Source organism: Poecilia formosa, unplaced genomic scaffold, assembly GCF_000485575.1.
Source record: "Poecilia formosa unplaced genomic scaffold, Poecilia_formosa-5.1.2 Scaffold38, whole genome shotgun sequence".
NCBI lineage: Eukaryota > Metazoa > Chordata > Actinopteri > Cyprinodontiformes > Poeciliidae > Poecilia > Poecilia formosa.
The window spans coordinates 1212932-1240171 of NW_006799977.1; the positions used below are offsets into that span (position 1 = coordinate 1212932).

The window sequence follows — 27240 nt, forward strand, 5'->3', positions numbered from 1 at the left end:
GAATACATGCAGACACACAGGAGAGAGGAGAGGCAAGGAGGGGTTTGACAGTGAAGGAGGGAGAGGAAACCAAGCGAAGACATCCCCACTGAGTGTTCACCGAAGCCATCAGCTGAAGCTGCTGATATGATCGCTCTAAACAACAAATAATCCCCTGGATGGTAACTTTTGAAATTATGCCTATTGCAACTATATGTACGTAGATGGAAATATGATTTAAATCGTATGATGATACTATTGATTGTGGCAATGTAGTAGTAAAAACACCAAATAATAAATAAGAGAAAACTACAGAGAGAATGCCAAAAAAATGTGTAGTGAAGAAATAAAATGCAAATAAAAATGATCTCTTACCTTTGTAAGTGAGTGTTCTATCCTTTGTAATAAAACTGCAATTTAGTAGATGCTTCTGTCTTTGTAGGACAAGTTACATCTACATGTATGCTTCTTTCATCTGAGCATGAACTCGTCAGTCCTCTGTGCCAGCGCTTTTGGTCCACCTTAGTAGGTTTGTGAAAATACACACAAGATGGTAATGAATAGTGGAGAGTGAAAGGACAGCACTACGCTGGAAGGCAGGCAGTCTGCATGAAACAGGAGAGCTGGGAGAGTAGAGAGCAGACTGAGTAGGATGCAGGAGGTATTCTTCCCAACATCAGAGTGGCCGGGTTGGAAACACCCACCTTCTCAGCATGCATCAAATGGGAAGCCCGTTCTAAAGTATGTGGACATGGAAAACTCCTGCGTGCGGCGGGAGATCATACCTGATGAACGGCGGCTCTAAAAACTGTTCGCCAGAATTGCCAGATTTTTTAATGCAAAAACAAGAGACTATGGGAAGGAAATTTTCCTTTTAATCATTTAACACATAAACCAAAAATATACACCTGTTTGCATAAATGTGCACTCCCTTAAACAAGTACTTTGATAAAGCACCTTTTAATTTGGTTTTAAATCTCACGCTTCTTGGGAACACTTCTGCTATTAATTATAAAGCATCTGATAACCTAGAAACAAAGTTCAGCTGCCCAAGCAAGATTTTTTTTGAAATTTGCTCATTTGTATCTGTTAGCTAAAGGAATAGTTTGCAGGGAGATTACAAAAAAATTGAGTCATCTAACTGTAGAAATGTATCAGTCTGGAGCCAGGAAGCAAAAAAAGGGCATCACTAGAAGAACACGTTGTGACTAAGTCTGTAACCAAGTCAAAGTGTGGAATGCAATTAAAATCCTACCAAATAATGCAGAACACTGAAATGCAATCAGAAGCTACTTCATACTTTGATTTGTTTATTTTTAGGTTGTTAGAGGACATATGTAACATTACAGGTATAATGCTTTAAAGGTATTTTTCCACTCATATCATTATTTTATGAAAATGTGTCATTTTTCCAACGGTGTGTAGACTTTTAAGATCCACTGCACACACATGTGAGGCTGTGAGCGCTTGTTAACTTCCGCTTAATTACATATTAAACCTTTCCCCTCAGCCGAGTGCAGCCTGTGAGATTTGTCCACCGGTACTTTTTTTCAGTGGAAAGAAATAAACCACGATAAGAGTCTTCATGCCTTAAACGGCTGCTAATGAGTTGAATTCGGGGCTCAAGATGTGTGTTCTTATAAAATCACTGCAATGATGTGATTAAACCAGCTGTTCCCAACCTTGAAGGATGCCCTGCAGGTCAAAGGAGGAAATGTAACTCTCAAACACGAATCCTTTAATGTGTTTGTGTTTTACTGCCTTATTCGCAATGAGTTCTTCAAATGAAATTAGAAAGACTCAAAACATGCTAAAGATGTATTTCCAGGTTTGCGGTACAGTAATAGTTCATCTGGTGCAAATAACAAAATAACAACTGTGTGCAGCTGTAACAACAGGATTTGTACTGAGAGCTAAAAAGATTCTTGGAGTGCACCGTTGCCTGTCACTCAACATGCCTTCATTTTCCCATCAGTGATCTCCTCCTGACAGAGATGGAGCATGAGAGTGGGGAGATTTCTTTTTTTTTTTTTTTTCTGGGCAATTTTTTTTTCTGGGCTTTAAAGCGTTCACACCACCTACATCTCCCGGTCCGTGCTGTGAGGGCTCCACGCCTCCTGGGACAAAGCCTGCTTTAATAAAGGCCAGCAGCATTGCACAGGGCATGCAAAGAACTCCTCGTTAACACAAGTTGAAAGAATAAAATGTACAAAATTGCTGCATTTACATCAGGTGAAAAGAAACCAACTAAATTCTTCCTTCAATAGAAATAATATTTGTAACATTTCAAAGCTCAAATCTGCTTAATGACTTAATTATGTGTTTTAAAGTTTCATTTCTACTGTTTTAGGAACGTCATACTCTATAGCTCAGGACATGGGTGGTGGGATTTGTCTTTTGTTGAAGAAAAAAAACATAATTATTAGGAGGCGATGAGAGAAAGGCACCACAATAATGCTTCTTTATTATGCAGCCCCACGTTAGGATTTAGATGGACTCTGAGACGGGATGTGGAAAATTACTGCCCTATCAGTTGTATCTGTCAGATCCAGGGCCAGCATAAGGCTTAAAAAACTGAGAAGCATCCCCCAGTACTCCCTCCTCCAAATCCTCCCACACCCCCAACTAATAGTGGGCCCCTAAAACCACCAGAATTATCATTCTTTGGTTGCATTAGCAATCGCGCAAAACAAAGCTCCCTAATATGTAAAAATGCTTTCATTATGAAAAAAAAAAAAAACTAGTTGATTAACATGTTAATGCTTCTGAAGTCCCCACTCCATCTCTCCTAACAGCTAAATCCCTTAAACAACAGCAATAAGGATAAACTGCTTGTTTGTTTTTACATTTGGGATTTTTTTTGTGTGTTTTATTTTATTTTTTTCTAAAAATAATCTGCATATTTTTTTGAGAGGCTAAAATAAAAACCAAACACCATTCCATTTGATAATTTCCATCCTTTACTCTGCCATTAACTTCTGAAGTCCTTTATGAGAACTAAAAAAACAACCATATATTTTGAAACATGTCCACCAAGTTTGTAGACTAACAAACAGTAGTGCAAACCTGTGCAGTGGAGGGGAAATGGTTCTAGGACAACCATTCACTGACATTACAGCTGCAGGTCTTTAGGGTGTTTCTGACAGATTTGCAGATCTACAGACTGAATATTTTCCTTTTTGTTCTTTACAAAAAGGCTCTATGAATGCCACTTTGACTTGGATTCTCTAACACATGAATGAATATTCTTTGATCAAAACCATTTCAGCTCTGACCCTGTATCGTAGCTGCCCTGCTCAAAACAAAACCTCTGGTCTTTTGCAGCTTTTAACAGTTTTTCTTCAATTTTTTTCCTGCAAACATCTCCATCCATCTTTTAATCAACTCTATTCAAGTTCCTTTTAAATACAATGCTTCCCCATAACATGATCCTGCCACCACCATGTTTCACGTTAGCTTGTTGAAGCAGAAGTGCAACAATAGTTTTCAACAAATACCGTTTTTGCTTTGGTTTCATCTGAACTTCTCTTCCCAGACTTTATCTGTCCCTTACACGGCTTGCGGAAAGCTTCAAACAGAAGTCTGCATGGCTTTTTAAAACTATTTTCTTGACAGTTTTTCATAAAGGTCAGTTTTGTTGATTACTTCACTAGAGGTTGTCTTTTCAACACATTCTTGCACCTGAACAAAAATTCTGTTTAGGCCCCCCAAACAGGAGCTCTGAACCAGCTCATATTACAGCTTGGTAAATCATTCTCCTGATTCATTTTCTTTATTAATCAAGTTAATTTTGAAGAAAGTGAAGCTATGTTATTTGGGATGAAATACCCTGAAATTATTCCTGTTGTGAGATTTTTGCACACTGAACCAGTCATGAAATTTATATTAGAGTCACTCCAAAGCCTGAGATAGAGGAGACATCCTATTCTGGAGCATTAGATTGAGGATACCTTTGGGAATATCAGCCAGTCCCACAGGAAGTACTAGTCTGCGAAACTACTACTACCGTCCATTATCTGCATCCTTGCTGCAACAACACTTGATAACCAAGGGGTTTCTTGAAGCTCAGGCACAGTAGAGCTCAGCTCCATTGATGCAATGTTTGCTGCTGACCAAGCATCCACTCTGCAGCAGCAGCAACAGAAGAAACGGAACGTCCAGCTCGAGTATCGTATGGAAAAAAATGTCCCCGCAGTTTGAATCCCACCGTGCAACGACGCACCTGTCGTTTCGCTTTTTTTATTTTGGCAACATTCAGGTGCTACGATACTCCCCTCATCGCACAAACACACGCCAGAACCAACAGTCTTTAGCCCTTTTAACATCACAGTGCAACTGATACTATTAAGGTGAGACGAGATTAAATAGACACCTTAGTGCTGCGATCAAAGTACATTTACGTTTCCCCCCAGAAAGCAATGAACAAACAAACTGTATCTTACCGTTAAAATCATGAAGGAGTAGCCTGGTGACTGTCAGATGAGGAGATGGTCCAGTGAAGATGGTGATGCTGCTGGATAGTTTGCCGTCATATTCCCTGGATAATGTCGCCCCCTGTTGATCAAAACTTTGTACAACCGTTGTTAATCATTCCAATGGACGGGACCGTTTTTTTTATTTTATTTAGGAATGTAAAACTTTACTTATAATGAAACAATTTATAATTGCAACTGATACAAACACGGTATACACGGTAGTTCAGTTATTATTATAATTGTTTTGGAGCATACAGCTTCCCGAAATAATGATAATGTAAGGTTTGCAGGTAGAAAACGGTTTTATGATTTCAAAATAAAAGCACGAAATTGTTGACGTTTAGTTTACATTTTACTTGTCATTATGCCACATACTATGTATGTGCGGACTTTTAAAAACGAAATATATAACGACAACGGATTATATTGAATAAGCCTGAAGGTTTAGTTTTATTTATGTCAAAACTATACTTGCAAGCAATGTGTTCCAGGCCTCTTGATTAGTTGTTATGCCCTTATATAGAATCGTGATTGCAGTACATTATGATGACGGAAAAGGTAGAAAGTGATGTAATCAAAATATCACCACAATACCAAGCAATAATACCGCAACTTTGCAATAGTTTTTTTCCAAATACGAATACTTTTGCTGTGAATCGCAAACAGCAAACAACTTTGGATGGGCATTCGTAACTATCCCTAAAGTAACAATAATTATCCAAAAATGGATTGTATACCTAACCAAATTGTCTATGTTTGTTGAGAAAATCTCCTCCTCTCAGCAAACAGCTATTTTGCTTGTCAGCCTTTATTTTGATGGGAACCCCAAACTCTCGATCTTTCTCCTTTTTAGCTCAGCTGCCCTTTCAGGAAACACTACAAACATGGCGTCAACAGGGTGGATGGAGTTCGTCTTTTTAGGTGTCCTTAGATCGGCCTGCGTTTTAGACTGTAAACGTTATCTAATTTGACAAAAACCTGTGCATATTTATAAGATTTATGTGCTCGCATGGTTTACATTCATTATGAAATGGAACCGTTATGTGATGTTTTTGTCGGATATGTTCAGACAGTGTCGATTCTTCACCGGCGGAGAAACGGTCAACGTGTCTTCGAGCAGGAAAAAGCGCCAACTTCTCTTTGCACCGTCTGAATAGTCAAACAGCGGACTACATGGTTTGAATGACTATATATTTGGGAATATATATTAAAACTGAAGCTGGAATGAGTCCTTCAGGTAAGACTTAAACGTGTCCTCTGACTGTTCGAATTAAGAGAGTTCGTTGTTTTGAATTAAGCAGTTGAAGGCAGCGTGCTGCCTGTTTACTCCTCCCACTGCTTCACAACACCGCTCCATGTCGACCCAGTTTTTGCACTGTGTTGTGTTCAAATAGTTTGGAATGAGTTTTTAAATGCACACTGCTTTGTTTTTACCATTATATAAAAATTAGAGAGGCAGAGTTTCGTCTCTGGTTGTTGTGGAGGGGTGGTTATACAGGCACCATTAAGTTAGCGTTAGCTTGGTAATATGTTATATAATACCGAACTGAACTTGTAACTGTACACTACACTGTAAACCAGAACCGTCTGAACTGATCAACTCGAACTGTTTTGCTCAAAATTACATTACAGGAGCAGAAACTTAAGTGCGTAGTTACGTTCGTTCATGTCGAGCTCTGATGGCGCCCACTGAAATATAATGTGCAATTCTCTTTTTCGCCAGTGCGCTGCGCTGTTCGGTCTCAGTAAGATACTAAGGAGAACGAAGATGTCAGGTCTGCTGGCTGAGAATGCTGGAACAGGACAGGGGAGTCCTGTGAAAAGGAACAAACTTTCCTTGAAGTTCTTCCAGAAGAAGGACACAAAACGAGCTCTGGATTTCTCCGAACCTCAAGCAGAAGATGCAAAGACACTAGAACAAGAAGATTCTCCAGCCAGGTGGGTCTGTGAGTAGTAGTAGAGTAGTTTAGTTCATGTTTCAAACTTTGCAATAATAAACCACATTGCCAGGTTATGAACAACACTCAATCACTGAGATACAGATGTTGATATTTTAAAAGTAGTCCATGTTAACTTATTTTGTCAGCAGTACACAAATCAACTTCTTTTGTTTTATAAACAGTTGACAAATGTCAATTTTTGTAAAAAAAAAAAAAAAAGTCAGTTTATTTATAGAACACTTTAAAACAAGGAAAGCTGAACAAGTAGAATTTGGGTCATAAATCATATAGGAACAGCAGTCATTAGTTGCTGTCCTGCAGTTTTTAGCTATGCCACAGGTACAAAACACTGGAATGAAATGGCTTAATTACCTCCTCCTTGTGTAGATAGGGTCTCCAGAGCCTTGTGTAGCTAGGCTACACAAGGCTATCTACACAATCTACATAATTAGGCTAATGACCTAATTATTCTAATCAGGTGTGGTGCAGCAGAGGCACATCTAAATGTTGCAGAACACCGGCCCTTGCGGACTGGACTTTGACACTCCGGATTTAAGAGAACATCAAGGTTCAGCATTTTAACCTTTGCCAACTTAAACAGAGATTGTAGAAACGAAACTTCTGGAAAACTGACATCTTAATTTATTATTAATTAAATGTGTAAGAAAAATAACATTTTAAAAAATATTTATTTTCCAGACTTTATTGCTCATTCAGTTCAAAGTTTTCTCAATCTCAGTTCAGTAGACTTAAGATTCATGTAAATAAACACGAATTAAAAATGAAATGGTTCTTTAGTACCAAAAATGTACATTTAATCACATAAGTAGTATAAAATGGTATTTTAAATGGGCATGAAAAAGGAAGAAAAACACAGTATGTTTTGTTTCTCCAATTTGTTTTCTGTGTGTAGATAATCTCAACTACAAACATCCAGCAGCTTTCTAACACCCACTGAGTTTGCTCATTTGTATATCAAATCACATTCCAGCTTGCTGGTAAGAGGTTAATGACCGTCATCAGTCTGCCGGCTCTGCCAATCTGGGTTCTCAAAAAACTTTTCAGCTTTTTATTTTTAGATTCTTCCTATAATTTGTATAAATTTTCACAGTAACTTTTTCCATTGCAGAATTGTTTGCACCCTCTGTATATACACCACAAACAGGTTTTCAACTCTGGATAAACAAAGAACATGTAATCTCTCTCCACTCTGAATGAGGGCTGCACAATATAAATAAAATCTGTTTTAAACATTTGTGGAATTATTGGATACTCAAGACACTTTTGGCCTAGAACACTGGAGAAAAAAACGTTGGCAAGCGTAATAATATTGCTACAGTTATATACAGTTTATGCTCTCATTCCATATAAAAAACCTAGAATAATTTAAGCAATGACTGTGAAAATTAAAACAATCCATTTCCTGTTTTGTTTTTCCTAATCTGCTGCAGCTGTGATCAGGTGGTCTATGGCCCCGCCCCCTGTCCATCTTCAGCTGGCCTTCCAATCCCATGTGAGAAGAGGGAGAACCTGGTGCCTTTTGTGGGTCTCAATAACCTTGGCAACACCTGCTACTTAAACAGCATCTTGCAGGTGGGTGATTACTTCTTAGTTCAAGTTCCACAAATCAAAAAATCTCCTTCAGAAATGTATTTAATACATCGTAGGTCACATATTGTTGTTGAATCTTAATGGATAATTTGACTAGTGCCCTAAAAGTATATTTTGCTTCACCAGTTTTTAAGTTTGTTCTGGTAAATACTTGCTGGTTTCTAATCTTGAAGGAAGTTTTGCACATGGCAGCACAAAACAACCCATAAAGAGGCAAAGAGATGAAATTGTTTCTCATTCACTAAAAGAAGAGAAGGGTTTTTTTCAGGTAGAACGGCTTAAGGCTGGAGATAAGAGGCTGCTTTGCAGTGCATTGTCCTCCTGAATGATGCATTGTGTGCTTAGATTGCCCCATTGTGGCTTATCTGTAGAGGCATTGTTTGGAAGTGAAGAGACGTCAAGCGGTGAACGTTTCATCACTCAGTTGGACTCTTGTGTGATCTCCTCTGTAACACCTGTTCACACAGCGGGCCTGTTGCTGCAGTGTCATATTTCACCAGTTGCTTACAATAGGTGAGATGTCTCTCCTTTCCAAAGAGAAGAGGACAAAAGATAAAGAAATTTGCCTCGTCTTCACAGTGAAATGATATCGGATGTACAGAAAAAAGCAAAAAAATTTGTAAAAGTATGAGATGGATTTAAGTTTATGTTTTGATAAATATTGACTCATAAAACTGTTTTGCTTCATTACTTTTTTTCATATAACTACTTTTACATAAAATCTTTTTTTTTTTTTTTCATTTCAAATCCAGTTTCAATCTTTGTTTTTCACTTTCTTTCCTTAGAAATGGCGTAAAATATTTTCAAAAACAGGCTCTTGTTTCAGTCATTCCTTCTGTGAGCTGAACTGAATTCAAAATCCAAATAAATATGAGCTGCAAAGAGTGCTTGTCACCAAGAAAGGAGACCTTTGATGACACTCACTGTAAACTATGAAAACCCATGGAGTGCATTTGTTAAAATCAATTGATAAAATCTTGATACTCCTTTTCTTTAAATTGTTGTGTGTGTAGAAGCTGTTTATAATAGCAGAAGACCGCTCACACACACTCATAGCCTCTGACAAAAATTTTTTTTGGAAAGACCAGTTAAACTGTGGAAGGAAGCCATCCGCCACATGTTCATGTCTGGGGTATTCATTGGCTGTTGGGTTTTAGAAATCTGTGTAAATGGAGCTAAAATGTAATGACTTGTGTTTTTCACCTGCAGGTTCTGTATTACTGCCCTGGGTTCAGAGAAGGGGTCAAGAAGCTGTACGACCTTTCCAAAAGACCAGAGAAACCAAAGGATGAAACTGCTAAAAATGAAGAGGTTGGTTCAAAGCAAACTGCTTAAAGAATTACTTTTAGAATATTGCACTATTTATCTGGATGTTGCTATATAAACACACTTTAATTGTTTTTCTAAAGCTCTTGTGTGTTACAACTAGAACATTTATTCAACAAACCTCTTGGGTTTTATTTCTTCAGCCTCAGAGTCAGCAGTCAGAGTGTGTGTCTGAGACTGTGCCGGCTCACATCGAGCTCCTTGGGAGCTTCAGCAGCCTGATGACCTCAGTGGAGCAGCTGCAGTCCAGCTTCCTGCTCAACTCTGATGGCTTCAGCGAGGGAGAGCTGGCCACGCCCCCTCGCAAAATACTTCACACCATCAGGTCCCGTCAGCCTGCTGCTGCTATTCAAAGGCTAACCTGAGAAAAAGTAGAACAGGATAATTAAAGTATTTGCAACAAAATAAAAAAAAATGTTTAATCTGAATGAGTAAATTGAAACCTAATTTGTTGTTTTGATATTTTAATGTGTTTAGAGTGAAAATGCTTTGAGTGTTTACTGTGTTTTTGTGCTTTGCAGGCAGCTGAACCCTATGTATGAAGGCTATCTCCAGCATGATGCTCAGGAGGTTCTGCAGTGCATCCTGGGATACATCCAGGAGGCCTGTGACACTATCAGAAAAGAGCAGGAGCTGGAGAGGAAGGAAGAGGAGGAGGAGGACGACAGAGACGTTAAAACAGAGAATGGCGTTCCCTCGGATTCCAATTTCTCTGGGGCGGAATCGAGAGCTTCTGTGGACGAGGACGGACAAGTCAGCGGAAAGAGGAAGAGCGACACAGAGGTGGGAAACGCCAAGAAGAAGCCCAAGTCTAAGAAGTCTGAGAGCGCTGAGGAAAATGTCTGTAGAAATAAACCCTTCACTCGCTCCAAGAGGAAGTCCTCCAGTGATATCACCGTGGACAGCGCTCAGAGTAAAGAGGGAGAGCAGGAGGAAGAGAAGAAGAATCTGAATCCCGATGAAGAGAAAGATGAAAAAGCATCCGGTAAAGAGACAAGCGGGAAAAGGAAGAAGAGAGGTACTCTGGGTTGGCTGAGATCCTCTGGGAAGCAGCCGAGTATTTTCTCAAAGTTCTGCAGCGTCGGGAAGATCAGCTCTACAAATCCAAAAACTTTGAACAAATCTGAGCCAGAGAATGGACCATCGGAGGAGCCAAAACAGAAAAGCACTCAACAGTCTGCAGCAAGGAAGTCAGCTAAAGGTCAAACAGAGAAACGACATGGTAAGAGATGAGAAATGAAGGTAGAGGGAGTAATGTGGGAAAATGTAGTAAGTTTGAGTAACGCCTGAAAGGCAACACATCATCAAAAACTGATAACTGTTGGGGTAAAAATAGATTCAACTTCTGTCTTGAATCCAGTATGTTTGTTAGAGATCTGATCATGATCCAGACTTCTCTGTTTGCCTCAGACGTTCTGGGCCTGATGGAGAAACTGTTCCAGGGCCGACTGGTGCTGAGAACTCGCTGTCTGGAGTGTGAGAGCTTCACTGAGCGGAGAGAGGACTTCCAGGACATCAGCGTGCCGGTGCTGGACGACCAGCCCACCAGTCCAGAGGACCTATCTGACGGTGAGGCGTTGAAAATATTGAATTGTGACAGAAAAGTAAAAACAGAAGAAACCTGTAACTTGCCAAATTTTCACAGCTCCACAGGCATGCTGTGTGCCTCATCAGCCATTTTCTCGTCACTGATTGTATTTGTTATAAAGTCAAGTTTAGCTTTTTGCATTTCTCAAGATTGCTTTATCGGAATAACATTTTCCAGAAATAACTATCAACCTGAGAAATAGAATTTTGATTATGTAGTAGAGATGTTTTTAAACTACTACTTATGGTTACTTATTAATGAAATTAATATAATACAAAACAAGTAATGTTGTTTATCTTCTCAGTCTCTCCAGACCCAAAGCCTGAGATGAAGACCTTGACCTGGGCCATTTCTCAGTTTGCCTCTGTGGAACGCATCGTTGGCGAAGATAAATACTTCTGTGAAACCTGTCATCACTACACAGAGGCTGAAAGGAGTCTGCTGTTTGACAAAACTCCTGAAGTCATCACTATTCACCTGAAGCGCTTCTCTGCCAGCAGCTTGGAGTGAGTTCACAAACGATCCTTTGTAAAACCAAAACTTTTAAGGTTCCGTGTCTAACCTGGTTTTCCTGGCAGGGTGGATCCGTACGCAGGCCTCTCGAAAGTCAACACTCCCTTACAGACGCCCCTCACCCTGTCTCTGAACGAGTGGTGCACAAAGCCGTCGGCTGCTACAGGGCAGCAGTACGAACTGTTTGCTGTGGTCATGCACAGCGGTGTCACCATCAGCAGCGGCCACTACACCACCTACATCCGCATGTCCAATCTGAAGGATGCGAAGGTCTGGCTGCAGGACAAGGAAGAAAAAGTTTCTGAGGAGGATGTAAAAGAAAGCAAAGAGGAAGCACAGACAGACGAAAACACAACCTTCGAGGATGGCGAGGTGTCGGTCAGCCTGAGCACAAGGGGGCAGCGGCGAGCAGGTTTGGCTAGCACTAAATCAGGGAGCAAAAAGCTTTTGGAGGGAGGTGTTGGACTCCTGGGGGGACAGAGGAGTTTGCCCAATTGTGAGCTGGGAAGCAGCAGCAAAGCAGCTAACCGTGACGCAGCGGAGGGATCTAAACGGAGAAAGACGCTAAGCATCTCCAGCCAGAATGCAAGCGGACTCAAAAAGGAGCCAGAGGATTCGGCAGTGGCTCCCCCTGGTGGGATGGAGGCAGCAGAGCAGCAAGCATTAACCAGCTTGCTGGAGTATGAGGGGAAATGGCTGCTGTTTGATGACTCTGAAGTGCGTTTGTTTGAGGAGGAGAACTTCCTGCGAGCCTGTTGTCCTGAAACGTGCTCCTCATCCACACCGTACCTGCTGTTCTACAAAAGGATCCCCGAGCCCTGACACTAAAATAAGCACAAGACATAAATGTACACACACACACACACACACCACACCGTACCTGCTGTTCTACAAAAGGATCCCCGAGCCCTGACACTAAAATAAGCACAAGACATAAATGTGCACACACACACACACACATACACACGTAATTGTTGGTGCCAAAAACATTCATTGCCATTTCAACACATTATCTAAAGTTTGTTTCCACCTGCAGCAGTCTCCTCCTTTAGGACCAAGGCCAGTTGACTCTACTCTAAAGCAGGGGCTCACTATAAAGACTAGCTGAGTTTAAAACTGTTTCGTTTTTTTTTTGTTTTGTTTTTTTTTGTTTGTTTTTTTGGACTTGTCAGGGATGTTTAAGCCTTCTTTGTACAGACTTAGTTGTTTGTAGTGGTGTATTTTTGACACTGGCTTTCATACTTGTCATGCCTTTTGTTGTTTCTGTCTGTAAGGGTTATTAGTGGCAAGAGTACTTTTCAGCTCAGCTTTTATTTAAATCGAAGACTTTTTTTTCTCTCCATGCGACAGAATTTGCAAAATACTTTTTTTAATGCATTGTTTTCTCAAGCTGTCCCCTAATTTTATTTTTTTTTTCTCAAATCTCCCATTTGTATGCTGTTTTTTTTTCTTACTGTGCTTGGGCCTTCAGTAAGTAAATTTTTTTGATATATCGAAGCATATTTACAATATATTTCTATTAGAAATACAAAAATAACCGTGTGCAGTCTGTTTAGAAAACCTGGTTTTTATATCACATTTTATATAGTCAAAGTTTCATTAATGTCCAGAATTTAAAAGTGAAACTCTTGATTGAAAATCCTTTATCCTTATTACAGAGATTAGTAGTATATTTAGGGAAAGTAAATGGTTAAAGCTGCCCATTATCCAGTTTTTTTTTTTTTTCTTTTCGTGCAATGTTATGTTTAATTGATCACACATTCACTTCCGTCTGAGAGAAAATTATTGAAATTATTTCTGGAGAGGCTATTTGATACTTTGAGAACTCCTGGAAAGTCCAAATGGGTCCTGCTGTATCACTCAACAGTAACCACGGACAAAAATCTTTTTTTTTTTTCCTGGATTTCTTCAAAAAAATCTAATCACAATTTTTTACAAACCGTAGACGGGAAAAGAAGTTGCAAGAACTCACAGGGTGGACATATTTTTCTGCAACGCTGGGGAAGAGAAATCGGTAACACTTTATTTGAAGGGGGTTGAATAAGACTGACATGACACTGTCATAAACATAACATAACACATATCATGAACATCAATAAGCCTTCTTGAATATTTATGACTGTTGTCATAAAGCGTCATTCGGTAAATTATGACACTTTTAATACAAAGTTGACATTATTAAAATGTCTTTGTTATGACAACTTGACATTAACCAAGAAATCAGTACTGATAATTTTTTTGATAAAAGTATTACTGATTGCACTTTAAAAATTAGGTAACTTTATGTCATCAAAGGTAAAGTTTAAACAGTGATGATTTCCTGGTTAATGTCAAGTTGTCATAACAAAGACATTTTAATGTCAACTTTGTATTAAAAGTGTCATAATTTACCGAATGACGCTTTATGACAACAGTCATAAATATTCATGAAGACTTATTCATGTTCATGACAGTGTCATGTCAGTCTTATTCAACCCCCTTCAAATAAAGTGTTACCCAGAAATCAGTTGCTTATATGATAAAAAAAAATGTAAGCTTTGGGTCCACTCAGCCTACCTCACTGCACCTTGGTCATGACATGGAAAAATTTGAGGCTACTCCCATTGCACAAGTTGCTTTCTTTTTTTATTGTTTTCCCCTTAACAGCTCTAGGTGTCCCACATGTTCAGTTATATTTTAACTACAATATTTTTACCAAATTCAAATGCGTTTCCATCTGCCCTGGGAAAAAGGATGAGAATTGTATCATAATTGTCAAACAGTCCAGCAACCTTTTGACATCCTTCAGTTCAGAGGTTCCCAAACTAACAGTTGTCTATGTTCAGCTACTTCAATTCATTTTGCCCCCAAAATAAGTCGATCACCCCCCACTCCCTCCACCACTCTCACACATCGTTCAACCAGGTAGCCTCTCCATTTTGGTAATCCACAGGGGGGGCCCAGGAGAAAAAGTTTGGGAACCACTGCTTTAGTTAATTGGCTACATTCATTTTTATCCATGTGAGACAAAACTTCATATTGTGAAGTATACTCTGTATTTTGCTTTAAGATTTTCTTCAGAAGATAAAAGCAACCTTGATGAGTGTGAAGCTGTAGCCCATACCAGCTGTAATGACCCTTCGGTTGAAAGCAGACGAGCAATAAAGTTTTTACCTCCAGTTTTGCTTTGTCATTTTCTTTTGCATAAAGCAGCTTAACTGGAATTTTGCATAAGTAATACATACCGAGCAATATACAGGTGCATGTCTGGGAAACATTTTTTACCAGTACATAAAAAATTAATGGGCTTAATTTATGGTTTGATTTAGTTTCTCAAATTTGAATATTATACGTCAATAAAAATAGATTTTTATAGCAAATGTCTACAAAACCATGGTGAAGACTGCTGACTTGACAATTGTCAAACATCCTGCATAATAAAAACTGCTGAAGAACTGTTTGTTCAGAGTGCTTCAACCAAACACATTAACAAAGTTAAGCTGAAAGAAAAACTGGTTGCTACTGAACCAAATGTCAAAAGTCTCTTTAAAATGAATGTTTTAGTCGTCAGCCAGACCAAGTACTATTAGTTTTGTAAAGCTTTATCTGTTTCTATTTTTATTGCAAGCCATGATAAAAATGAACAGAAATAAGTGATTGACATGTGTCACTGAGTATATATGTCTCAGTTTTTTAATTAAATTACATTTTCAATGCTATTCCAAATTATTTACATAGGTTTGTTTGTTTGTTACAAGAAAAAAAAATCACACACCATCTGAACATTAAAATATTTATTTAGTAAAATATTTAAAGTAAAACAAAACTACATAAAATTATACAAGGATGTTTTAAGTACCTAATTTTAAAATGTTGCTTCAACATAAAATAATAAAGGATCATGATAAATACTGGTACAACTTTTTCTTTTTTTTTTCTTCCTCGCCTCCCTCCAATACATAAACTTTCAAGTCATAAATGCATTGCTACGCTATAATAAAAAAGTGCACAAATGAAATTGAATACATTATTTTTTTGACACATCGTACATAATTAAATAAACACCTTGACTTTTAAAGTGGTACCTTTTTCTGTGGACGCTTGTAAAAACGTTGGTTGTAAAAAGGGGAGCAGGGGGTTTGGCACTTAACCGGGGCTCAGAGCACTCTTCATATTCACTGGTTTACAGCTTGAAGGTTCTGTTGGTATCAAGTGTTTAAATGTGTGGGTTTCTTAAGGTAGCTGAGGGGAAAAAAAAAAACATCCCCATAGCAACAAACAGCAACTCCTGATCCTCAAGATCTCCTTGTTCACTTTTCAGACTGTGCGACCGTTTGTCTAGAAACAAATTAAGACACTGGAATGACGTACCGAGCTCCGTTGCTTGTAACAAACACTCCTATTTACACTTCAAAATAAATTAATACTGCAAATTTATGTAGTCTTTGTGTCGGTGACTGAGTGCAATCTCTCCATCTTCAAATGTCAAGTTTGCGAAGACTCAGTCTGCTGAAGGAATCTCTGCAAAATGGAAAGAAAAAAAGAATTTAGAAAATTTCCAGCTTTTTCCTGGACTCCTTTTACGTACTGATGGACATGAGCTGGATGATTTACTTTAAAGCTTGATTTGAGAGGTTGGGCAGCATTTTGTGACTTGCAAAAGTATTTACAACCCTTGAACATTTTCACCTTTTAATTTAAAATCACACACTTAAATGTATTTTATTTGGATTTTATGTGATAGATCAGCACTAAATATACAACTGTGAAGTGCATGAAAAGAAACACATGGTTTTCTTGCTGCTTCTGAGAGCTCTTGCCACAGATTCTCAGTTGCATTAAAATTTAGGACTTTGACTAGGAACAGTGTTCTGTGAAAACTTATAATTAGTATTTTTTGATTTTCATAGAACAGCAGGATTTATAAACACACAGGTGGACTCTATACTAATTAGGCAGCTTGGAGAGAATTTTATTTAGCGTATCAGAGTGCAGGAGGGTGAACACAGATGTACACCACACTTTTCAGATTCAGTTGAAAACCATATATCATTTTCTTTCAATTTCACAGTTTTTCATTACTTTGTGTTGGCCTATAATATCAAATCTCAATCAAATATATTAAAGTATGAGAATGAAACATGACAATGTGTAAAACAGTTCAAACGGTGCGAATACTTTGGCAAGGCACTTCATGTATCTGCTGTTGAAATATCAAAATCTTTTTATTCAAATGGCAGAAGTGTTAGCAATTGTGATTTTTTTTAAACCAAATGCATAATAAAAGAATCATTCATATTTGGGTGTTTGTGTGCAGCATCACTACTTCCATGTTAACTTCTTTGTTTTTAAAGGTGGCTGCAGAGCTGCAAACTGTTTTCTTTTTACTTGAGAAAACTCTTTAAAATCTCTAAATGACGACACAAAAACACAAAGTGTGGTTTCAGAGCTACCTTATCAAGCTGTCCGTTTGCTGCGTGATTATTACAAAAACAAAACACTGTTTAAAAAAAAAAACACCACCAAAACAAAGAAGTGAGCGCAGATGGGCAACATGTCTTCTCTCACCTGTGCGAGTTGACCTGCAGGACGGGTTTGTAAAGCTGCGGGATCTTCCTGTTGATGAGGGGCTGCAGCGCCTCCTTCAGTCTGTGGTAGTTCCGCTCCAGCTCCCTCTGGTACTCTTTCTGGTCCGGTCCGATCAGGCTCTTGTTCTTCCGGAGGGCGTCTTCGCACCTTTGGCAGGACAAACTTTCCAATGTAAAACTGAAATGTCCTAACAAACAGAGTTTGGAAGCATAAAGTACCTCTTTGTGAAGTCCTTAAAGCACAGACGGAGCTTGTTGTGATGTCGATACAGTTTTGGGTCACTTGGGATTTCTGACAGGAACACCTGAGCCACTTCCAACGGACCCTAAAAATGGGTTTTCTATATGAGCATCAACAGAAATAAAATAAAATAAAAAGAAGTGCAGTGTGTTTCGCTGATGTCTGACCTGATTTACCGTTGTGCCCACAGATCCCTGCAGGACCATCTGCAGCATTTTGGCGTCAGCAGGGTCCTGGTGGGTGGCAAAGGCCAACTCCTGAGTCTTCTTCTGCATATCCTCTATCGCCACCTCTATGGGTGTGGAAATAATCTGGAAACAGAAAAATGTCCAGAGATTTTACTAACTGTAATAATACAATATGCTAAACAGCATTTTCTAATCTGTAACCTCCTATTTCTGTAAAGAATTTCCACAACAGAATGACAGTTGTTGTTTGTGATGGGTCACAGACTACAGTCATATCTAAAACAAAATTACAATACATGTTCCAATGAGCCTAGTTTGTCAGACTAAAAGTACCTTTTGGGAATAAACCTTAATCAGTTAAATTTATGCATTAAGTATTAAACATAATTTTCCTTTTACCATTTTTAACATTTCACAATAACTCCTTCTAAAAATACTTGTTTACATATTTGTGAACCTTTCTTCAGTTCTCAGCAGACATCTGGCTTCTCCAAGTCTTTTCCAGTTTAACCTCTTGTTCCTTCGTGGCCTACCTCTTCCTTGTGAATGATGTTGATCCTCGTCTTGATGTAAGGAAAGGCGTGTGACGTGGTAAGGATGGTCTTGCGTTTGAACTGCTCGTGCAGGTCCCCGTGGGCTCGGCCGTCCAAGGTGAAAGGAGTGCAGTACACAAAGCGCCTCAGGTTGTAGTTCTTGTCGAAGTAGGTTATGCGGTCTTTCATCTCGTAAGTGTCGAAGTACGGCTCCACATACGTGATCTGGATGAAGGCCTGCGCACAGTAAAATGTCATCAAATGACCAGGCGGGTTTGCTGCGGATGAATTTGACGTGGTGATGAGGCTTTGGAGCACCAACCTTATTGGGGTCAAGTTTGCACTTATCTACAGGGTTGGAGTCCTTAATGACTTCTACCTGCTCCTCCCCGAAGCGCTCCCCATAGAAGCTCTAAGAGAAAAGAGGGCGGGGCCTTTACACTTCTGCTAGGTGTAAACATTTTAGACCGGTTATTCTTTTTCAGTTCAAAAGTTCAGGAGTTGTTGAAGAGCGATGCTGTTTACCTCGAGCCTGTGGGAGATTTCGGCCAGCTTCGTGATGGCCGGCTCTTTATACACAAACTCCTGCTCATCCAAGTCGCCAAACTTTGAACCATAAAATCCCACCCTGAAGTATGTACCAAACATCCTCTTCCCGTCCTGTGAGCAGATAAAAACACCTGTCAGAGGAATGTCTTCCAGTCTAAATAAATTAAAACTTTAGATAAAAATCACAGTTCTCCACAACGGCGGAACCAAGACCGACCGAGGCTTGTAAAAGTGTTCAAAGCCTTTCACTTTAGGTACAACGGAAACGGGAGGTCTTTTCCAGAAGGCAACCTCTGGGAAGAGTTAAGGTCAATGTGCAAAGATGTTCAATAATATTTAATTTCAAGAAGTACTCATCAAATGCAGATGCAGCAATGTATTAATATCTTTACAGTTTGTTAATGGGCAGTTTTATCAATGCATTCTGCCATAGCCGGCCCTTTCAAAACATTTTTGATCTCGATATGGTCCAAAATAAAAAAGTGAAATATTGAAATAAAAATGACCTACAGTTCAAGTAACATGACCTACACACCGCATGTTGTGGTATTTAGATTGCAGCATGTAATGGATTACCTAGAGATTTTGCAAGTTAACAAGAGATGCACCAAGAAATGGGCTCGGAAGCGATTACCTCCGTTTAGAACTGCTACTTGTCAGATGGAGATTGAAAAAAGAACGATAACAGCTCACAGAGCGGAGGTTTCTACTGAGTAAAGACAAGGTTACCTACAAGGTTACCTATTGTCAATTTCAGTGTAATTAATTCAGAGCAAAAACAGATGTAACAAGCTATTCAAAAGGAAAGTGTATTTTCTATAACAGTGAGAAAATTAAGTGGTTCATTTAGCCTGAGACAAAGAAAGAGAGAGCAAGGCTTTCAGCAGATAATAGGAAGAACATAGTTCAAGTCTTCCACTGTTTTATTCTTTTGATATGGAACATTCTTGATTTGAAAATGTTGATACCATTTTCAAAAGCTAACACTTTGGGAAACAATCTGCATTTTCTAGGGAAACCACAGACTGTCTATTGTCAAATTCGATACTGTAGAATTAGGACATTTTTTTTACTGGTTTTAAAGTCATTTCAGAGCAAACACTTGCGTGCGCACAAGGTGTTAGAATTGTTAAATTGCCAGGTTTTGGTGATGTAAGTACATTTTAAAAATGACTAAATATGAATACAGGAAGTCCTAGAGAATTAAGAACTGGCTAATGTAAGAATCAGAGGTAATAAAATAAAATAAAATAAAATAAGGAATTGGAAATCAGAAACCATGTATGAGAAACCCAAAAGCCTCCAGAAATGGTAACTTTCAACTGTTTTACATTTAACACAGTTCAGCTACAAACAAAGCAACAAAAAAAGAAGGGAAAACAGACAACAGACGTTTCTATCCACATAATGTAAACTGTTGAATTCAAGTCATGAATCGAAGCAGCAGGAGGGCTTGCCGAATCAAAGCCTTGCATGTTTTATTTGTAGATAAAATTGAAATAATTATACCCTGAGAAACAACAAAAAGAATCAAGAATCAAGAAGCTTCACAAGGAAAAGAAGACCAAAGGAGAACTGGCGTGTTGTTTTAACAGGTGTGTATGTCAAAGTCTAACATTTCCTTTATAGGATATTACAATGTGATGGCTTGGTAGATTTTCAAAGCATTTAACAATATTGCAACCAAATGCTGTCAATACCCTTAAACTAATGCACTTACCACAAGACACAATTAAGTAAAGTGGGAGGGGAGGGTCAGCAACCAGGCAAATCAAAAAAGGAGAAAACAGAACAAATTTTAATCAGGATGGGGTTTCCCCCCAGAATCAACAAAAACAACACAAACACAAGATCAAAAATATCTTCAGTGATTTGAAGAAAATGATTCCAAACCATGCAAGATGAAAGAAAAAGGGAAAAAAGTCAGAAATAAAGAACCTTAACCCTTAAACACCACCATGCACCCTTCGTGCAATTCCAAAACAAGAAAGAAAAAAAAACAAAAAAACAACCAGAATCTGAGCCAACTCATGCAACAAACCATGAAAACTCACCCAGACGTTAATAAAGTTAACACAATGAAGGGTGGATGGAAAATAATAGTAATTAAAAGTCAGGGGTCGATTTAGTTTGTATAATTAAAAGAAAAAGTCCATCATAATAGTAACTTTAAATCAATAGGAAAAATCAAGTAACTCAAAAAATACAGTTAGTTGAACCCTCTCTGGAGAAAAAAAAAATGGCAGCTTAAATAATCTGACTACAGCTTCCACCCAAAGTTTGCAACACCTTCATTTGAAAAGGCTTATAAAATTGAGTGAGGCAAGAAAGATCCGAGACCCTTCGTGTTTAAACAGAGTACTGAAATCGAGCCCTGTGAATGAAGATGAGGGTGAGATGAAGTGTGGCAGCAGGCGGTGTCAGTCGATGAGGGAGCGCTGACTGACACCAGCAGACAGACAGAAGACGAGGGCGGATTAGGAGCGGATTGTGCTGGTGACGCATTCATGTCGACTTTTTAGTCATTAGTGTCATCTCGTGGCTGTCATGCACAGCCCTTCAGCACTGTCACATTTGGAGAGAAAAAAAAAAAAAAAAAAAAATTCCTCCGGCACAAAATGAGGGAAAAGACATGAAGACAGGTGAGGACTCTGGTGAATAAATACAGCAACATCCCCAGCAGGGCAGACGGTTGGGAATGTCTGCAGCTGTTAATGGGCTGAATGAATGAAAGTAAAGCAAAGAGCAACAGAGCGCTCGCAGCTGGCAAATAAAAAGATGGAGAGTAAATGAAAATATTTAAAATAAAGATAAACATGAGCAGGGCCAAGCAGGAACTATTTAACCACCTACCTCCCAGCCAGTACTCTGTGTAACAAAGAGAATATAGGACATGTGAGGACAAGACATTCACAACCCCCACACACAGCGTGGTCCACACATGCACAGGATGATACAACCAAGAGAATTTCTCCTTCATAATTATTCCAGATTGGAGAAAATTCCATCTTATCTAGAACCAAATTAAGCAAATATAATTCAAGAAGAATCATTTTTGGGTCACCACTAAAACTACACACCAAGTGACTAAACCAATGCTGACATTGGAATCTGGCATCTCATGCATCCATTATTTATTGAAAAACAAATTAAATAAAGCATGCCAGGAGCCCGACATATCAAATAATAATAATAAAAAAAACATACAGAAGATAAAATTATAAACAATAACATCGTGCAACATTGTGTCTGTGTGAAAGCCTGTTTCACTGCTGGGCTCCAACATGGTACTGGATGAATAAAACAACCTCTGTTCAGTGAAATACTGGTTTTGAGCTTCTACACAGTTTTATTAATGTGACAGTTGATGGGAGTGATGAACATTCATAAGAAGGTGAAGGCCGAGTTTGGACTTTTTCATTCTGTGTGCAGACTTTAACAAAAATGCAACCTGGAGATGATTAAAAATGAGTTCTCACAAAATCTACATGTGCAGCAAAGTAACTGTTGATTATCAAATCCAAATGGCCTAATTTCCTTAATTAATAGCTAAATTAATATTTAATTTGACAACTTTAAACTGTAAGCAATGCAAAACCTTCTTCCTTTGTTGTATATTTACCTGATGGACAATTTTGCTAAAGGCTTCCTGCAGTTTACCATGGATGGTGGCTAGCTTCTTTGCGTCTCTGTTGGCTTCATGGATTGGGATTAGCACCTTGTATACTTCATTCACTGCCTCATACATCCCGGCCTGGAGAGAAAGGAAACTTCAATAAAGTAGAATTATTCACTGAAACAACCAAAACTTCAGCATTAGTCCTTAGATTAGGAGAAATTAGCATGACTGGATTCATGATAAACTTGTTTCTATTGTCTTCACCTTACAGACTACTACTGTTTTTGCTGTTTTATCACACTTAAATTCTTAGAGTCTCAAAATCTTAGAAAAAGCATTAGAACTCTTTCCAGACTGTTAGATGTCAATGACTTTGTTTTTAATTTCCTGATTCTACAGAACCTGCAGTATCAAGGCCAGTGTGTAGCCAGTGAAACTGAATCATAAATGTGGTAAATTCACATCTCAATTATTATTTCACAATAATTGTACAATAACCAAATTAGTTGGGTTTGGAATGGTTGTTTTGTTACTGTGATTGTCGAATTAGATTATCATTTGACTGTATTTCATCATAATTCTATTGAACTCAACTGTATATAACTGTATGTGAGTCCTACAATGTAGGTGTATGAAATTAGACTGATTTTAATTTAATCTAAACTAAATTAGCTTCTACAAAACTGAAAATGAATTGGAATTGTTTTTGCTGAAAAGTAACTCGAACATACCTCACAACGCAGTTTTGGGATTGTTATAAATATTAACCAATGCTGTCAATTTCCTGTTCAATGTCATAACTGAGTAACGACTTGATGAAAAACTGGACTAGACATTTGTTTTGGACAAAAAGGAAGTCATCTCACCATGGAGAAGGAGGCCGCGGCCTGCTCCAGGAGGCCCACAAGACCGATTTCAGTAAAATATTTCCCAGAGCAGATACCCTCTTCATCTGGTGACACGACATCGTCAGAGACAGCCGACTCCTCCAGCACATTTGAAGAGATGTTCTGAAAATCATACAATTGGGCATAAAAACCAAAATATAGGGTAGCAAACTTGATCTCATTTCCACCAGACCCGTCCTTACCTGAAAGGTGACGCAGCCTACAGGAAGGTACTTGCGGTCCTCCAGCATGCTCAGGTATTCTGCTACGAGGGCAGCGCTGTGCACCAAACACTGCGCCGCCTCGGCATGATTGCTCCTTTCCGAGTGTTTTCCTGCCATGTTCTGCAGCCACGTCAGGCGCAGGTCTGGGGATGTCTGGTATCCCTTAGCAATCCTAGAGGTTAGAACAAAAAAAAAGTTAGGACAGAGAGAGAAAAACCAAAGAGGGATAAACTTAGATTCTTGGTTACTCCTGTGTTCGTTACCTGTACATGAGATCTACCAACATCTCAGGATCTTCTTGATGTTCCTTCATCTTCACTGTGTCAGATAGGATCATGTGCAGATTAAACACGAGATCCTGGACCTGGGAGGACAAAATAAGACAAAATACAGGAAAGAATTTAGGCTACATTTAATTTACTCTAGTAAAATGAAAAGAAAGTTTGGTGTTAAAATGAAAAAGATTAAGTCAAAATTATCAAATTTAATAAATATCTGATAAAGATTTGTTAAATGAGTACCTGATCTGGAAAGGTGGTCTCTCTGAGTTCCAGGTCTTCCTCTGCGTAGGTGAGAATTGTTTTCAACGAGCGACGGAGAAACTCTTCATTAAAATTCTGGGACGTTCCGACCAGCGAGGACAGAGACATGGTCACCTGCATTTTCACTCTGGCAAAGTTCTAGAAATTAAAGACAAATAAAAAAGGCGAGAAACAAGAATTGGTAACAACTTTAAAACATGGATTGAAAATAACTTGCATACCATGCAGAGAAATTTGACTTTTAATTCACATGAATCATTTTTAAAGCCATCTAGGGTTTAATTTATTTTGAGTTCTTGAAATGATGCTTTTAATTAAATCACAACAGTCATTCACCCACGTCTGAGTGAAATGTGGGGCATTTTAAGCTCTGCAGCAAATTGGTTGATGTTAATGAAAATAGATTGCTTTTGCATACTAATTGTACGGTTATATAACCTGCATCGCAACAGATTTAAACTTCAAACATTAGAGAACAAATGCTGAGATCCAGCTAAGTGTTAGTGTTGGCAGCCTTACAGTTTGCAGTTTTACTTACGTTACCAATCTCAAAGTTTTGCCTCATGAGGAGGTAGAGGGAAGCGCTGGCGTGGGACCTGATGGTGCTGATGCTACTGCTGCAGCTTCTCAAGAGTCGCAAACACAGATCCGCACACTGCTCTGTTTCCTCCTCAAACAGCAGCTCTGGAAACTAAACAAGCAGAGTTCAGCAAAAAAGATTTATGAAGGACAAAGACTGAATAAAAAAACAAACAAGTCAGCATTTAAGTATTCTTAAAAGTCTAAAAATCCAACCTTGGAAACCAGAGCTCTCTGTGTGGCAAAACAGTGCTGAAGGTACAGGGCGCTCTGGTTGCAGGCCATGCTGTGAAGCAGCACCTTTAACACCCCACCCAGAATGCTCTCCTTAGACTCAGTCACTGATGCCGTCTGCAAGATAAACAAAGACAAAATTATTTGAGAAATGAAACAAATACAGTATAAAAATATGAAAGTGTTTTCTCAGTCTTTCAATTTGTGTAAAGTCCTGCACAAAAACACAAGCAGTACTTGGGGCATCTGTTGCTGTGCGTTTGCCTGCTTACCTGTACAACAATCTCCAAAGTATCAAGAATAATTAAGTTGGCCTCTGTTGCTAGGTTACCATCTATAAGTGCTTCATGTTCCAACTCCGCTCGCGTCCTGCGATCACAAAAACCCCAGAAAGGAATAAATTGTAATGGTAATATTGTGGCTTTAATTTATAAAGTCAACACTGTCAACACATTTCACAATTAAAAACTGTTTAAGGGTTCCAACAACTTTTTAATGGTCAAGTTCTATTATTTTTGAGACACATAGAATTGTACATAATGAAAACCTGTACACTTACTATACATATTGTTATCAAAGTCCAGTTTTAAATAAAAAGAACAAACGAAACTATATGTATGAAAGTGGAGTTAATTGTATTTGCAATTATTCAATTTTTTCCACACAATTTTTTTATGAGAATACTAAAAAACACTTTCTGAACACCCAAGGAAGGTTTTTAAGTATTATTGTAAATGTCAGTCAGTAATAAATACAACATAGAAAATTGAGGGTTGCACTGAAAGTTATGTAATGGTACCATTTGAGGCATTTCTGCAATTAATTTAAACTACTCCAATGGTTATTGGAATTATTATTACTTATTACTGAATTAATTTATTCTAATAAGCTGGTTTACTTTCACAGAAACCAATGTGTGTATGAATGCCTCTTTCCTTGCTTTAAACTAAATATAAACTTAAGGCTTATGTCCTAACCGTATGGAAACATATCTGATGTTTGGTTCTGTAGCCTTTGCCTACAGCTACACTGCACTACCTGCTGCAGGCAGGTAAGTATAACCAAACAGCATAGATCAGGATCTTATTAAGACTAACACCAACATCTTAGTGCATAGAACGTGGGTGCAATCAAAAACTTTTCAGGTAATGTTTCAGATTAATTTGACTTTCTAAACACTAATGAAGAGAAACTTGTGAATTAGAACAGCTTGCACTCCTATACGCAATGCAAACAAGGGAGAATTAAACTACTGAAAATATGTTGGACAGAAATGCTGAGCAGTGACAAAATATGCTATCTGAACCATAAATTTACAACCTATAAATGTGGAGAAAGTACAAGGAGTAGTTCATGTTGGGACTAAATTTATGTATGATCCAAACTTGTCTAAACAGAAAATATTCAAATGCTAAATTATCTACATTGCCGCATATCAAAATAAAACATGTTGGCCTTTTAGTCATGTCACTCTTTTATTGCATCAAAAATTACATGAGTTCATAACAAATTAGCAGCAGTACCAGAGACACATAATACTGGACTTGTAGCATACTGGTTAAAAAGCCAAACACACCCACAGCAACCACTATCAACCCAAAAGCATACGATGTTACCGGGACAAAGGGAGTGGAGGGGCAAGGGGTTCAGGGGGTCAGAACCAGGATCAGCGGGGTCTTTGTTTATGCCATCATGCCCATGTGAGACTTAAAATGTTAAAATGGAGAGCAAATGAGTAATGAAAACCTCAATGACTTCCCTGCATAAACAGCTACTGCTTGTCATAAGAAACACAAATAAATCAGAAAATTATTTACCGACTGGTCCAAAGTCCAGTACATCATGTTGTAACTGAAACAAACATTTCGTTTTCCACTTTAACTGGCTCACTTCCCACATGTATGACAAAACACCTTAAATGAGGCTCTAAAGCAGAGGGCAACTCAAAGCAGCACACGACAGATGTAGGCCATACAATACCTGACTGATCTGTGACTCCTACATAAACACACAGCGACATGAGAGAACACATGGAAATTAACACAAAAACAAAGCTGGAGGTAGACTTTAAAAAAGATGTGAAATGAAATGAAGACCAATAAAGGGAGATTTTTTGCTTGCTGGATTAAAAAAAAGTAAGTTTCTATATTAGATATATTTTCATATAATTTTTTTAAAATCTGTGAACAAATAATCAGAAAAACACCAATGGCTGCAAAACATGTAATCAGAGTTGTCTTGATAAAAACTTGTCAGAATATAAAATGTAATATTTAATATGCAATGCTTCAATCAGTCAAAATGATGGAGGTCTGTAACTGAAACATTGCATATTGAATTTCTCCAATTTTAATAATGTGCAGAAATTTATATTTCCTGATAAAATTTTGAGGTACCCCAGATAAAGCACAAGCTCACACTGAAAAATTGCTGCGGTTGATTTAGATTAAAAAAATAAAAAATAAAAATAAAAATGCCTCCTGTATTATTATACTTCTTACTATTCATAACAGACATGCCTGATTTAAGAAATAATGTAATTATTGCTTTGACCCTAGATATGGATAGGGTTGTAGCATCCCATTGACCACTGTGTCATTTCATACTTATGCCATAGGGAACCAGATTAGTAAAGACATTTTTCT

General features: G+C 38.3%; 2 protein-coding genes and 1 long non-coding RNA gene across 30 annotated transcripts in view; 1 reads left to right on the top strand and 2 right to left on the bottom strand.

Annotated features, from left to right (window-relative positions):
* Positions 1-35: 35 nt before the first annotated feature.
* On the bottom strand, positions 36-6195 carry LOC107836086 (uncharacterized). Its single transcript, XR_001661932.1, has 3 exons — positions 6113-6195; positions 4422-4546; positions 36-500 (listed from the first exon to the last, which is right to left on the bottom strand). It is a non-coding gene; the product is annotated as an uncharacterized LOC107836086 (long non-coding RNA).
* usp1 (ubiquitin specific peptidase 1) lies at positions 5347-12265 on the top strand. 2 transcript variants are annotated; one of them, XM_007550838.2, is made up of 9 exons: positions 5347-5691; positions 6178-6392; positions 7846-7987; positions 9215-9316; positions 9475-9656; positions 9853-10553; positions 10742-10900; positions 11224-11425; positions 11498-12265. In XM_007550838.2, exons 2-9 carry the CDS (start codon positions 6223-6225, stop codon positions 12252-12254), a joined length of 2415 nt encoding a protein of 804 aa, XP_007550900.1. In that variant the 5' UTR covers positions 5347-5691; positions 6178-6222; the 3' UTR covers positions 12255-12265. The 2 variants fall into 2 exon arrangements, with proteins under 2 accessions (XP_007550900.1, XP_016526292.1); XM_016670806.1 differs by having other exon boundaries at positions 9481-9656.
* A 2925-nt stretch (positions 12266-15190) lies between these two features.
* dock7 (dedicator of cytokinesis 7) overlaps positions 15191-27240 on the bottom strand; it is a 49055-nt gene continuing 37005 nt past the window's right edge. For 11 of the 27 annotated variants that reach the window (XM_016670841.1, XM_016670840.1, XM_016670836.1 and 8 more), the window contains 17 exons: positions 26576-26593; positions 24868-24964; positions 24578-24712; positions 24321-24473; positions 23762-23920; positions 23504-23604; positions 23220-23412; positions 22996-23139; positions 22133-22264; positions 21364-21378; positions 18487-18621; positions 18284-18373; positions 17962-18198; positions 17408-17551; positions 17219-17325; positions 16980-17147; positions 15191-15932 (listed from right to left, as the gene is read on the bottom strand). In XM_016670841.1, coding sequence (XP_016526327.1) covers positions 15890-15932; positions 16980-17147; positions 17219-17325; positions 17408-17551; positions 17962-18198; positions 18284-18373; positions 18487-18621; positions 21364-21378; positions 22133-22264; positions 22996-23139; positions 23220-23412; positions 23504-23604; positions 23762-23920; positions 24321-24473; positions 24578-24712; positions 24868-24964; positions 26576-26593 — 2071 coding nt within the window. In that variant the 3' untranslated portion in view covers positions 15191-15889. Of the gene's footprint in view, positions 15933-16864; positions 16885-16979; positions 17148-17218; positions 17326-17407; positions 17552-17961; positions 18199-18283; positions 18374-18486; positions 18622-21363; positions 21379-22132; positions 22265-22995; positions 23140-23219; positions 23413-23503; positions 23605-23761; positions 23921-24320; positions 24474-24577; positions 24713-24867; positions 24965-26575; positions 26594-27240 lie in introns of all 27 variants that reach the window. The other 16 variants (XM_007550855.2, XM_016670844.1, XM_016670834.1 and 13 more) reach the window with 7 other exon arrangements.

Bases quoted from the DNA above. Each gene is read 5' to 3' on its own strand.
- usp1 (XM_007550838.2), top strand. From the start codon at position 6,223: ATGTCAGGTCTGCTGGCTGAGAATGCTGGAACAGGACAGGGGAGTCCT. The intron at 7,988-9,214 runs GTGGGTGATTAC...TTTCACCTGCAG, and splicing joins ACTTAAACAGCATCTTGCAG to GTTCTGTATTACTGCCCTGG. The intron at 10,901-11,223 runs GTGAGGCGTTGA...TTATCTTCTCAG, and splicing joins TCCAGAGGACCTATCTGACG to TCTCTCCAGACCCAAAGCCT.